Source organism: Dama dama, chromosome X (assembly GCF_033118175.1).
Source record: "Dama dama isolate Ldn47 chromosome X, ASM3311817v1, whole genome shotgun sequence".
NCBI classification, from domain to species: domain Eukaryota; kingdom Metazoa; phylum Chordata; class Mammalia; order Artiodactyla; family Cervidae; genus Dama; species Dama dama.
Window position 1 is genome coordinate 65925408 of NC_083714.1, and position 15232 is coordinate 65940639.

Here is a 15232-nt window from a genome sequence, read left to right on the forward strand (position 1 = left end):
TGCTATGCTTTGTTGCTCAGTCATGTCTGACTCTGTGACCCCATAGACTGTAGTCCGCCAGGCTCCTCTGTCTGTGGAGATTCTCCAGGTAAGAGTACTGGAATGGGTTTCTATGCCCTCCTCCAGGGGACCTTTCCCAACCCAGGAATCAAATCCAGGTCTCCCACATTGCAGGCAGATTCTTTACCATCTGAGTCATCAGGGAAGCCCAAGCTTTAATACTGCTTGGGATTAATTCTGTTATTTACAGATCTTTACTATTGGTTACTATAATTTAATGCCTGGGGAATGACATTTGGAAACATAATTTTGATCCATCCAGATTAAAATAATGTGAAATGAATTAATTAACTTATAAGATACAATCATTTTAAAACTCAGAAAAGTAAAATTGCTATCCACCACTAATGATAGAGCTTAAATGTTTAGGTTTATTGGTTAAAATTTGCTTATTCACTATCAGAAGACTGATTTATCATCAAATCTGACTCAGGTAGCTGTTCTTATAATCATACTAGAAGTAAACAGGTAATTCTAATTTCCATAAAATCTTATACGAGAAGAAGCAAAACTGTTCCTGATTAAATAATATTTGCATAAGAATCACACTTGGAGTTTCCAGTTTCAAAATACCCTTTTTGAAATGCATTTATTTTTATTGCTTGCTGTTAGTCCTTGCAATTAATTTGCTGAGTTCCAGAAACATGAAAAGAAAGAGATTTATTCACAAATATTACAAATATTTGGTAAGCTTTCTTACTCTACCTACAGAATTAATTAATTTATTTTTTGTGATCCTTAAATTAATTATCATCTATATTAATACAATCAAAGGTTGGAGAACATAGATTATACCAAGTACTTGGCACAGGTTACATACTATTACACACATTTTAGAGTACATTTATTGATTTAGCATATGTTTGGCTGCATTTAAATTAGCTTTCTCAATTTTACATTTAAATAAATGATGTATTACTGTGTATGCTTTAATTAAAATTATTTGTGGAATGGCACAATAAATGTTGGTTGGATTAATGAAATAACCTAAGATGTCAAAACACATCAATACATAGTTATATATTGATGAAACTTTGCTGTTCTTAAAAAAAAAAGTCATCAGCGAATCCATTGCTTCCACCACCAAATGCCATTTATCCCTCCATCTCTTTTATGAAAATTTTCCTTCGTGTACCACCTTCTTAAACTGCCACAGGTTGCAACTCCTTTGAAAGGAACATCAGAAATGAGCTAACTCCTTTTTTTCTTCCCCTTTGACTGCTCTTATATCCACCTTGTGTTCAACTCTCCTCTCTTGTACTCTGGCTCACTACCCCACTACCTGGGTAATCCCTGAACAAATTCCTATAATCAATCACCTTGACTCTCTTACCTCATCACATCACAACCCCACATCTGACTTGCAAGACTCCTCACAAGTCTTTCCAACAGTCTTCCTATTTTTCCAACAGTTTCCAACTTCAAACCCTCCTCTGTCAATGGTGAAAATGAGGACAATGAGAACCTGAGAAAATATTTACTGAACATTGAACTGTTCATCAGAGACCAATGACATCAACATGTAATTGATAGACTAGAGTATTAGCGACATCAGTCTCTATGGATTACCTCATTTTACCCTCACAATAACAAAGAATGTTCTATTACTCCTTTTTATAGAGGAGGATATTAAGGCACAGAGAGATGAAAGTCTTTGTCAGAGATTATATGGGTACTCAGTTGTAGATCTAAGACCTGAACGTAGGACCTATCCTTGTCATCACTTTAATGTACTTCCCTGTGGGTCACTGAACAGTTCCTCCACATGAGGCCTTCCACCTTCCATGCTGACATGTGCCAATGCTGACGTTAGTCCCATTTACTTGAATAGTTTCACCCCTGGTTAGCCAAATATTACCCATCCTTCAGAGGCCATAGTTAGTTAACTATGTGAAAAAATAGTTCAACTATTTTTTCAACTTCTTCTGAAACCTTACATCATTTTACCAGATCTCATTGATCTCTCCTTTTAGATAGTCTGAAGTAATCTGTTATATATCAGTACACTGTTGGCTGGTTCAGCTTTATCACATCTGAAGAGTAGCAGAATATTTCACCCCAAAATATGCCACTATTTCAAGCTGAAGGTAATTGAGAAGAAGCAGATACCAGAAAAACTCAGCCCTGTAGCTATCTGCCTAAAAGCAGGACATAAATTTGTGAAGGTGTCCCTCTATTACTCTTTATCAGGAATAAAGAGAAGTTATTCATCAGAGACTATTCTAGATAGACTGTTATCCTTTCGGAAACAGCACCAGGGGAACCTATGTAACAGTTTGCCCACTAGCTCTTATCTTCCATTAGTTTCTTCATATATTTACGTTCCCACAATTTGCCACACTAGAAACGCAAAGTGCTTTGCTTTTGTCTCATCTAAAAGCTTCTAAAAATGCATTATTCTTTTGCTAAGATGATATATAAGCCCAAGTTCTAACCACCCCTTTGAGTTACTCATCACTGAATGCTCTCAGGTATATGCATGATGCATGTATTAATACATCTGTTCATTTTTCTCCTGTTAATCTGCCTTTTGTCCATGTAATTTATAGGGCCCCAGTCAATGAACAGTTTTTTTCTCACCTACACATCTCTGACAAAACTGTAAACTAAAAAGGATGGGGACTATGTCTTGAACTTTTTTCTGAATTCTTCAATAAGCACAAAATGACTCATCATTAGCAGCAGCAAGAATTTTCTAGGCTCTGTGTTATGTACTACACTTAATTATCTCATTTAATCTTCACTAAAACAATAGGAGGCAAATGTCATTATCCTCCATTATGAATGAGGTAACTAAGGCATGAAGTGATGAAGGAAGAGAACAAGGTCATAAAGTGAGTAGGTGGCAGAGCTAGGACTGATCTCCACTTTTGTAATGCAGAGATGTTAATAACTTTTCAATCATGTCACTTAATGTTTACAAATGATGCTTTCTTTAATATATACCCATGTCTTTTTTCTCTTTTACAATAAAAAATACTATTTCTTATCGTGGGCTTTGCCTGTGGATTTCTAATTCTTTCAAAATGGAGCCTTGAAACATGGCTTTTTTTTTGGGGGGGGGGGAGACATGGCATTTTATAATGGATTTAACTGTAAAGATGTAATTATCTGGCTGCTTGGTTTCCATGATATCTTTACTTAATACTGAGTTTGGTTGATCACATCCAGATTACAGAAATAATCTTTTGTGGTTGCTTTATCCCATTATTGCTCGGGATAATTAGATTCTAAAATATTTCCTCATGATGAATGTATATAATTTTGCATGCCAGATAAATACATCTTGTTGTTGTTACTCATTAGCTATATGGGATCACAGGAGATTTTTAAAAAGGGATGGTCTGCCAATTTTGCAAAGTTCATATGAAACAGAAACTTTACAGAAAAAGTATCTGTGTTTTTAAAGTCATTTGCAATTTTCAAATGACTTTCTTTACCCAAGGACTCTTTACTTGACTACCTTTGTACAGGTAAGATTTCCTCATTCCAAATGTATCTATCTCCAGTCACATGTGCATGAACTATCTCTACAGCTTATATTATATGTAGCTCACAATGGTAATCTAGTGTTCTATATCAGTTCTTTCAGTGGAAAATGGATAACACTGTTATAACTGGACACATTTACAAGTTCTTTGAATCACTTTCGGATGGCACCTCATTCTCATGTCTTCCGTGGATTCACCTTTCATGTAGCTCCATCATGCCTCCTCCCAGACTCAAAAGAATGTCTGCAACTGACTTCCACCTAGTTAACAGTAGTATCTTTTACAAGATACTAAGAAACTTACTGACACTGAACGCCATTTTGATATCCAGTTACCAAACTCTGTTTTTATTCTTTCTTTTCTGCATCTTTGATCTTCTTAAGATTATATAATTTCAATGGAAGGATCTCTTTTTAAAACATATTTGCAAGTACTAACACACATATAATCTAATTGTAAAATAATATTACAATAAACAATAACAATAATAAGATGTGAGAGTTGGACCATAAAGAAGGCTGAGCACCAAAGAATTGATGCTTTCAAACTGGAGAAGACTATTGAGAGTCCTCTGGAAAGCAAGGAGATCAAACCAGTCAATCCTAAAGGAAATCAATCCTGAATATTCATTGGAAGGACTGAAGTTGAAGCTCTAATACTTTGACTGCCTGATACAAAGAGTTCACTCATTAGAAAAGATCCTGATGCTGGGAAAGATTGAGGGCAGAAGAAGGAGGCGACAGAGGATGAGATGGTTGGATGGCATCACCGACTCAATGGAAATGAGTTTGAGCAAACTCTGGGAGATGGTGAAGGACAGGGAAGCCTGGCATGCCACAGTCCACAGGATCAGAAAGAGTCGGATACCACGTAGCTACTGAACAATGAACGACATTTGCTACATATGGGCCACCAATCAAGAACCTAATGGTGAGGTCAAACTGGAGTTAAGTTGGACCTCTAATCCAACATGACTGGTTTCCCTTCACCATGCGAAGGGACAGATGTGTACACATGGAGAATGCCATGTGAAGACTTAAGTTATGCTGCCACGAGCCAAGGGACTAACAGAAACAAAGAGAGAAGCCTGGAATGGATGGATTCTTCCCTAGTGTTTTCAGAAAGAGCAGCACCCTGCCAATACCTTCATTTCAGATTTCTGTCCTCCAGAACTGGGAGACAATAAACCTTGTTGTTCTAAGCCATCCAGTTTGTGGTATTTTCTTATAGAAGGCCTAGGAAACTAATAAGCTTGCATGCCTGCATGCGTGCTCAGTCGTGTGCAACTCTTTGCAACCCCATGGACTTAGCCCACCAAGCTCCTCTGTCCATGGGATTTTCCAGGCAAGAACACTGGAGTGGGTTGAAATTTCCTCCTGCAGTGGCTCTTCCCAACCCAGGGATCAAACTCATGTCTCCTGCAGCCCCTGCATTGGCAGACAGATTCTTTACTACTGAGCCACCTGGGAAGCCTAGGTAACTAATAGATCCTAACTTTAATAATCAAAAACCAATGATTCTCAAGTGTGTCTTTCTCATCTAAACCTTTCCCGGGTTTCATATGCACACACACAATAGCTTCTTAGATACTTCCCATCTTTACAATGTTTCTTAAAATGACATGAGATTCAAAATGTCACCTATCATGTAATTCTCCTGATGAAGTCTGCTCTATTTGTGAATTGTTTTTTATTTATTAAATTGATTTATTTATTAAAGAAGGTACCACCTTCTTTAATGCCCCCTTCCCTTGATTCTCCCATCTAAAATTTTCAGGGTCAGTGAATTCTACATTTTAATAGCTCTCTGGTGATGGTTAATTTTATGTGTCAGCTTGACTGGGCCATGGTATCCACATATTAGTTCAGAGTAATGAGGGTGTTTTTGGATGAGATAAATATTTAAGTCAATGGATTTTTTTAGTAAATCAGATCACCCTTTGTAATGCAGGTGGGCCTCATCCAACCAACTGAAGTTCTGAAAAGATCAAAAAACTGATTGCCCCTGAGCAAGAGGGAATTCTACCAGCAGATTGCCTTTGGACTTGAACTGCAACATGGGTTCTTCCCTGGCTCTCCAGGGTGCCTTCCTACTCTGCAGATTTTCGACATGCCAGCTTCTATAATCACATGAGCCAATTCCTTAATATAAATCTGTCTATACATATCCACAACCTATAGAATAGAATACACTTCTTACTGGTGACTTCTGTAACGGCACTACGATCGCATTAATTCAGGCCACCATCTTCTCTTGTCAAGACTGTGATAACCTCTTAACCTCTGTTGTCTCATGCTGTTCCCTTTTCAGTCAATTCTCTATGCTTTTGTCAAAATGATCTTTCTAAGAAACCTATAAAAGCACATTAACTTTCTATTTAGAAGCATTCATAGATTTACCATAGCTCTCAGTGTAAGACCCTTAGCATAACCAAGAGAATGCACAATCTATCCTCTACCTCTTCCAGCCTCTTCTCTCAGTACTCTTCCATGCACATAAGGGAGCTAATATTCAGTGCTATTCTACTGATTCTATCATCTATTAAGTGAGAACTTCCTGCAAATACCCACTGCCATGCTGTGCTCTAGTCCTTTCCCTAATTGAGTGATCATCAGTCAGGACCTGTTCTTTTGATCCTAATTATGAAACTTGCTTGCTAAATTATGTTGATACTATCTTATTTTACCTTGGCAGTTTACTTTTTTCTTTTTATTATTTTTAAAATGTCCTGGTGGCTCAGACATTAAAGAATCTGCCTGCAATGCAGGAGACATAGTTTCGATCCCTGGAATTTTGAAGATCCCTTGGAGAAGGGAATGGCTACCCAGTCTAGTATTCGTGTCTGGAGAATCCCATGGACAGAGAAGCCTGGCAGGCCACAGTCCACGCGGTGGCAAAGAGTTGGACACCACTGACCAACTAACACTTTCCCCTTTCCCCTCACAGTGATTTACAATATTGTGTTAGTTTCAGGTGTACAGTGCAGTGATTCAGTTATATGTGTGTATGTATACACACACACACACACACACACAGGCATACACACACACACACACATATATGGCAGAAGATATATCCCACCCAATCCAAACAGACAGAAAATAACTAGACTTGGGGAGAGACCTCACCTTTAACACAGATTTTATGGAGTGGGCATGAATCAGCAAAGAAACAGAGTGAAAAACACCTCAATCTCCACACCTTGAAATGTGTGTGTCTATGAGTATATGTGTGTGCTTGTGTTTGGGAGACCCAAATGTTCCACTGAGATTCTGCCTCAATCAAAATTAGGGATGTTGGTGTATCTGTGCAATGACTTGCAAGAGCTGTCATGCTTCATTTTCCTCTGAGTAAATCAGTCATTTATTGAGATTTTATATATATATATATATATATATATATATATTCTTTTTTACATTCATTTTCATTATGGTATTTTACAAGATACTGAATATAGTTCCCTGTGCCATAAGTGGGACCTTGCTGTTTATCCATTCTGTATACTTTTTCTCTTTGAAAACTATGCTTATTTCCTGGGCAAAAAAATAAACTGTAGTCACTTCCTAAAAATTTGTATGTATTTTAAAGGTATGAAGAAAATAGTAGCAATATCACTTTAGAAGATTTGCCAAATATCACTTTAGAAGATTTATGGCAGAATAATTGATAATGGGGCTTTCCTGGAGGCTCAGATTGTAAAGAATCTGCATGCAATGCAGGAGACCGGGGTTCGATCCCTGGGTCAGGAAGATACCCTGGAGAAGGGAGTGGCAACCCACTCCAGTATTCCTGCCTGGAGAATTCCATGAACAGAGGAGCCTGGTGGGCTACAGTCTGTGGGATTGCAGAGTTGGATGCGACTGAGCAACCAACACTTTCAATTATGATAAATAATTGTAATTAAAAATGCATAACAATAATTAAAAATTAACTTTGGCCACAGACTGCCTAGGTTCAGATCTTGGTTCTACCTCCTACTTTCTATGTCAACTTGGACAACTCCCTTAACTTCTCTGTGCCTCTGTTTCCTCATCTTAAAATGAGATAGTAATACTCTTCTATTAGGTTTTGTGAGGATTAAATATATTCAAATACATAAAATCCTAGAACAGTTCCTGATACACAGTAAGTACTGTATGTTTGCTGTTGTTGCTCTTGTTATTGTTATTATTTGACAATGGCATTTATAAGTGTACAGATGCTATCACCAGACTATTTAGATTCTAATCTTGCTTCTAATACTTCCTATTTGTGTGACCTTGGCAAGTTCCTTAATTTCTATGAGCTTCAGTTTCCTCGTCTGTAAAATGAGATAATAATAGCATCTGTCTCAGAGAGATGTTATGAAGATTAATGTTCTTAAAATATGTGAAAGCCTTAGAACAGTGCTTGGCACATGGTAAACATTATACAGTGCTTGCAATTCTGAATATCATATATTTAGAAACAGGTAGTCCATATTAATCATATTATCTTGCATCCTGTTCAGATTTTCTTTTGTTTTTAAATTCTCTAACCCTCAGTGGCAAAGGCTATGCTTTTTCATTATTCAGTTGCAGGTACCTGATGCTGATCACTTTCTTTCCTCCCTCTCTTCTTTAAAAAGAAAACAAAACCAAAGCAAAAAGATCCACCTTTTATAGGCAGTCATTCTTGCTAACCAAGAAAACAACTTACTTCATACTATGTGGATATACCAGTATTTTATTCGTAGGCTCACAGGTGGACAAGGTGCTTTCTCCCTACTTTTTTTCAGCTTTTAATAGTGCTGTCAATATCCATTAAGACGTGAAATGTTCAAGATCCCAAAGGAGGGTGTTAGTCGTTGCTGTACTATCAATAGGCACGTGCCAATAAAATAAAATTAAAACCATAAGGCTCATCTCCCCAGACCAGTGTTTCTCTTTTCATCTCACCCTCTTCTTCTCTTACCACTGCCTCATTCAGAACATATATAATTTGATTAAAAAAATGAAAAGAAAGAGTGTTGCAACAACATATTACCTTGCATTGGCTATCAAAAATCCTGTGTTCAGTGTAGGATGACAAGAAATAAACATAATAATGAGAGACATTTGATAAAGGTAACTAATAATATGGTAAATTTTCTACCAAAACCATAATTATTCAGTTTATAATTCAAAATTAATTAAATGCAATTACTTTACACTTTATATGTCTTTTTTTTTTTAAATGGAAGCACTTCATACCTTTGTTTATATCAATGAGTTGTTTCTTTTTCTTCTGGCGTTCCAGCTTTTCTTGTTCAGCTTTCTCTTTTGCAAGCTTTGCCCTCCTAGTCTTCTCTTCCAGTTCTTTTCTCTTGTTGTTTTCTTTCACTGCTTCCTGTACATGTAAACAAAGTTAAAAATTCTTACATTGCCTATATATTAGAGGACTTGTGCAATTTTAAAATTCTAAATACACATGTGTAGATGTTCAGAGATGGAATAGTATTATAGCAGCTTTTAGATATGTGCACGTACTTTTGAGAGGATGAAATAAACCTAAGATATTTCTTCTTGAAAAAAAAAAAAAGGTATATTCAGGATTTAATTGCTATTACCTGGGGTGCTAGAAAATTAGAAACATGAATATTTACAGATTTACCAATAAACATTCTGTCTCTGTTGTTGAAACGTGAAATAGCTTTGATACACAAGAAAAAGTTTAATAGGGAAATATGGTTAGCAGGTATTCTACCACTTTTTTTTTACACTTTCCCCTTTCCTGAAAAATGTTTTTTTTAAAACCAACGGATAAGATTTTGTGAGGGAAAATGAGATACATTTATAAAGTACTTAGAACACTTAGTCTATGACAATGATGGTGGTGGGTGTGGTGGTGGTCATCATTAAATCTAATGGTGCAAGACATGAAACAATCAGCCATATTGTCACAGGAAAGGCAAACCTGCAAGTTTAATAGCATTTACATGTCAAGATCTTTAGGAATGCTGAAATGTACTTCCAGTTATTGTGTGTTTTATTTTGCATAGATTATGTGTGGAACTCAAGGTAATCAGTACATTTCATCAGACAGTATGGGATAAAGTTAGAGTCAAAAGTTCAGCTGGACTAATGGTACTTTAGAGAAGAGTCATTTTAGAGAAATCACTAATACAGAGACACATCAACTCCAAGTTCCTTCCATCAAATTGTTCTGCTTTTCTTTTTCCTATTCTAAGTCATTAGACCTATTTCACAGCATGTACCAACTATTTCACAAAAACTATTTTGTTCCAAAAACCCCAAAGAAGACTCAATAACAAGAATACATCTACAAGGCTTGGCCTGGAGGTACCTATATTGAAATATTTGTTCTACATATTAAAAGATATAATAGTTTTCATTTATTTAGTTTTAAAAACCTTTATTTGTATTTATTTATTTATTTATTTGACTGTGCCACGTCTTAGTTGCAGCATGCAGGATCAATCTTCATTGTGGCATGAGGGATCTTTTTTTTTAGTTGAGGCATGTTGGAATCATTAGATGGAGCATGTGGGATCTTAGTTCCCCAACCAGGGGTCGAACCCAGGCCCCCTGCAATGGGAGTATGGAATCTTAGCCACTGGACTACCAGGCAAGTCCCTATAATATATTTCAAAAGCTTTTAAAAAGCACTTTCAAAATATTCTTCTGATTTGCAAGAATTATTGGTACCTCTCCCTTCTACTACTGCTATCATACTAGCACATCTAGAATTATGCTAAGAGCACAAAATACTCTGGCTCCTGTAGACAAACTCAAAGATTTACCACTTAAACTTGAATAATAGAATCATAATTTTGGAGCAGCATTTCTCAACTTCAGCACTGTTGTCATTTGGGGCAAGACAATTCTTGGTTGTAGGCTTCCCAGGTGGCTCAGTGGTAAAGAATCCGCCTGCCAAGCAGGAGACATGGGTTTGATCCCTGGATTAGGAAGGTCCCCTGGAGAAGTAAATGGCAACCCGTTCCAGTATTCTTGCTGGGAAATTCCATGGACATAGGAGCCCAATGGGGTACAGTCCATGGGGTCACAAAGAGTTGTATAGAACTTAGCAACAACAATAAATTCTTTGTTGGGGGAGTGCCATGTGTCTTGTAAGATATTTAGCAGCACTCTTGACCTCCACTGACTAGATGCCGGTAGCACCTCTTTCTGGTTGTGACAGCCAAAATGTCTCCAGAGACTGGCAGATGTTACCCAGGTTGAGAACCACTAACCTAGGGGGTTTTATAGAAATTATTCACCAAAAACTGAAAATTGCCTGTTCCACTGAAAGAATTTTCTTTTTGGAGATATGGAAACTGAGTTCTGAATGAGTTTAACTACTTGTCTAAGGTCACACATTTATGTAATTGCAAAGTTGGGAAAAGAACTCATGTCTCTCCTCAGGGTTTAATGTTTGTTTGATTCTTTCAGGAAGAAAAGATAAGTGGATATGACACCAAAAGCACAGACAACCAAAGAAAGAAACAGATAAATAAAACCTCATCAAAACCAAAAACTTTTATCTATCAAAGAACATTGTCAAGGGAATTCCCTGGCGGTCCAGTGGTTAGAACTTGGTACTCTCACTGCCAGGGCCTGGGTTCAATCCCTGGTTGGGGTACTAAGGTCCCACAAGCTGTGTGGTGCAGCCAAAAGGGAGGGGGGGAAAAAAACACAACACAGAATGGGAGAAAATATCTGTAAGTCGTATATCTGATAGGAATATATAAATCTTTTACTAATCAACCATAAAAAGACAAGTAACCCAACTAAAAATGGGGAAAAGATTTAAACTGATATTTCTGCAAAGGAGATAGAGAGCCAATAAGTATAGGAAAAGACATTTGACATCATTAGTCACTAGGGAACTGCAAATCAAAATCACAATGAGGTACCACTTTATGAATACTAAGATGGCTATAGTAAAAAAAAACAACAAAACAGATAATAACAAGTGAGGAATTGGAAAAATTCGATGCCTTGCATTGCTGGTGTGAAAGTAAAATAGTGAGTCATCTTGGAAAGCTCTGAGTTCTTCAAAATGCTAAACATAGAGTTACAATAGGACCCAACAATTCCACCTCTGGATATGTATCCAAGAGAAAAGAAAACACATGTTCATACGAAAACATGTGCAAGACTTTTCATTAGAAGAATTATTTCCAATATCCAGTAAGTGGAGACAACCCAAACGTCTATCAGCTGATAAATGGATAAACAAAATGTGGTACATACCGTTTATGGAATACTATTCGACCATAAGAAGAATAAAGTACTGATACATGACACAACATGAATGAACCTTAAAATATTATGCTAAGTGAAAGAAAGTCAAACACAAAAGGCCACATATGGTATAATTCCATTCATATGTAGTGTCCAGAATAGACAAATCCATGGAGAGAGAAAGTAGACTATTGGTTGACAGGAGAAGGAGTGGGGAATGGAGAATGACTGTTAATGAGTATGGGGCTTCTTTTTGGTCATGATGAAAATGTTCTGGAATACGTAGTGGTGATCATTGCAGAAACTTGTGAATATATTAAAAACCACTGATTTGGTACTTCAAAAGGGTGAATTTTATGATATGTAAATTATATCTCAATAAAAATTAATAAAATAAAAAATAAGTATTTGAAAAAGGCAGGATTGAAATAAAATTGTAACTTAGAAAAAAAAGGCAACATACATTCAGGCTCTGATACTAACAAGTTGCATGATCTTTGGTAAGTAACATAAGAGGAGGTGAGTAGCAGAAGAGAGAAGGGAGGTTAATGCTTGTGTATATTTTATTACCAGTCAGATTTCTGATCTGGTGAACCATCAACCAACATCTGGATGGATGCTTCCATTATCAGTCTACTGGACTATTTAGCTGTTGAGTGCTGTCATTTATTATGAAGATAGAAAAAACTGGTAACTTGCAGTTGTATTTCTTTCTTGTTCTGATAATAACAGCTATTTTTTAATGGAAATTTATTATGTGCCAGGTATTTAAAGTAAAGTACTTCAAATATTTATAGAAATCCTACAAAACAACTAGTATTTGTTCTCATTTTACAGATGGTAAAACTTAGGTTCAGGGAGGTTAAATGAGATGTCCAAGGCTCTGCAGGTACTTAAATACCAGAACCACAAATGTTCACTCACATTACCATGATGCCTTCCAAATAAAGTTGTCAGATAAAAAACAGGACACTCAGCTAAATGTGAATGTTAGATAGTATTTCATTCTTTTTTATGACTGAGTAATAACATGAATTTTTCTTTTTTTTTTTTAGTTTAAGTATATCCCATTCAATACTTAGCATATACTTATATCAAAAAATTTCATGCAATAGTTGGGACATCTTGATACTAAAACTCATTCATTCTCCATGCAATATTTGGGATATACTCATTTTAGAAAATCAGGTAATATGTGGGACATTGATAACAAAAGATTTTAGCATAGTTTATCTGAAATTCAACTTTAACTGGGCATCTAGTATTTTTATGTGAAAAATGTGGCAACCTTATTCCCAAGACTGTTGATGTTTTTATAAGTATTCTCTTGTAGACTGAGATTATGTAATGAAGATTGTAGAATAATTATAAAAATACAAAAAAGCCCAAATATAAACTATACTCTGAGAACAGAAATGATATAGATCATTGATAGGCATTATGTGGTCCATGAACTAGACTCATACTATTTCTATGGCATTCTTCACATTTTGTTCCTTTTATTTCTTAAAAACAAAACTAAAAAAAGTTTATATAAAAATCTAAACTAATACAATTTAGAAGAAAATCAGTCAATAGTATCACCGAATCACTAGTAGAAAAATTCATCATATGGGAATGGGTTAAATTTCTATATGAAAGGGAGACTTGGAACTGGCACTTATAAAACACCATGAATGTAAGTCTATAAACAATGAAACAGAACAAGTAATAAGTCCATCAGTTGACATCTTCTTAAATGTTTCAGGAATAAATTTAACTACGAAACAGTCACACAGTTTGAAATGGCATAATGGCGTACTCTTAAAGAGACCAAAACAAAGAGGAAAATAATTTCTGTGGCTTGACAATAATAGAAATGAATGCAGACATCTATAAACGCATGTATTTTTCAAGCAACACAGACTGTGGAGTAAGATTCAGTTCTGATATCACCAATTCTGTCTTCATGAAGAAGCATCATGCTAAAAAGAAGATCCTATTCCTCTTGGTGGTTTTACTCTTTGGCTCTGGCTTTAGGAAATTAGGGATGGGAAACACATGCCTATTTAATTCTCCCTACATAGGAAATAAATTTACAATGAGAAAGGGAAATCTTAACTATGGTTTCACATCAACAATCTTTAATTTTACTAGAGAGAAAGATAAGAAATTTCAAAACCTTGGTTAACTCTCCAAAAAATATGAAGACCGATGAGAGAACTCTTTTGAGGGATAAGGATGTATTTTTTTCAACCTAACTCTTATAAAACAAAATCCAAATAATTAAAAGAATAAAAGCAACAGGAGCAAATTTGAGATTGGAATTTTTAAAAAAAACTTTAAATAACTGACTGTGATTAACAACACTTTATATTTGTTGAGCCTCACTAAACATTTTAAATGCTAACTTGTCTACTTCAACATGATTCTCGAGTAGGCATCAATCATTATTTCTTAGGGTTGGGAATGCCAACTGATTAGATTCTGTCAATGTGAAGAACTGTGTTCTGTTAAGAGGATGCTAATTGAGAAAGTGTTATGGTAGTAACCTCACCAAGATAAGAAATGCTTACAGAAAAAAAAGTATCAGTTTTACTGGCATATCTATTTTGCAAGAGTCAGGAAAAAGCACAGGAGTAGAATGCAATAAAAAATGTCTCCAAGATTGACTGTAAAATTTTTGTACTCACCAACCTCATTTTAAATCTCTAACTAATTTAAAGTCTCTATTGTCTCACTGAAAGATAAGAATAAATTACAAATCTTATTTCCTTTGTTGGGCATAATTAACAAATGAGACCTATGGACTAAAAATGTCATGTTAAAAAACAACAACAATAAAACCCACACCTCATGTAAATGATAAGACCTCTCATATATCCCAATTAAACTTCAAGAAATGGATGAAACTGGTTTAGAAAATTCCAGGGGGCTCAGATGCCAGCCTCTTTCATGTTAGGTCTACACAAACCAAGCATCTTCTAATCTCATGATATTTAAAAATGAAAACCACTGCCCACCAAAACCTATTCCTTACTTCCATTGCATTCAAGGGCTTTTTATCCCCGTGCTGACTTCAGAGGCACTCTGCAAGCACTGGGATCTCACTGAAAGTCAAAGTATACTTGAGGGATGGAGAAGTAGAGCAATTAGCAAGAAAAATGGATCTTGGAGTCACCTTAACCTGGTTTCATATCCAAGTTCCCATCACTTATCCTAAGAGCTGTGTGACCTTGAACAAGTTAGTTACTTCATTTCTCTGAGCTTTAGTTTATACATCTGTAGAACGGAGATGCTAAGTCACTTCAGTCGTGTCCAATTCTTTGCAACCCTATGAACAGTAGACTGCCAGGTTCCTCTGTCCATGGGATTCCCCAGGCATGAATACTGGAGTGCATTGCCATGCCCTCCTCCAGGGGAACTTCCTGACCCAGGGATTCGAACCTGCGTCTCTTACATCTTTTTGCATTGGCAGGCGGGTTCTTTACCACTAGC

General features: G+C 36.1%; 1 protein-coding gene across 1 annotated transcript in view; it reads right to left on the reverse strand.

Annotated features, from left to right (window-relative positions):
* The window catches only part of DIAPH2 (diaphanous related formin 2), a 964220-nt gene that overhangs the window by 203160 nt on the left and 745828 nt on the right, over nt 1-15232 (reverse strand). The window contains exon 26 of the mRNA XM_061136610.1: nt 8762-8897. Within this exon, the coding sequence (XP_060992593.1) occupies nt 8762-8897 (136 nt within the window). The remainder of the gene's footprint in view (nt 1-8761; nt 8898-15232) is intronic.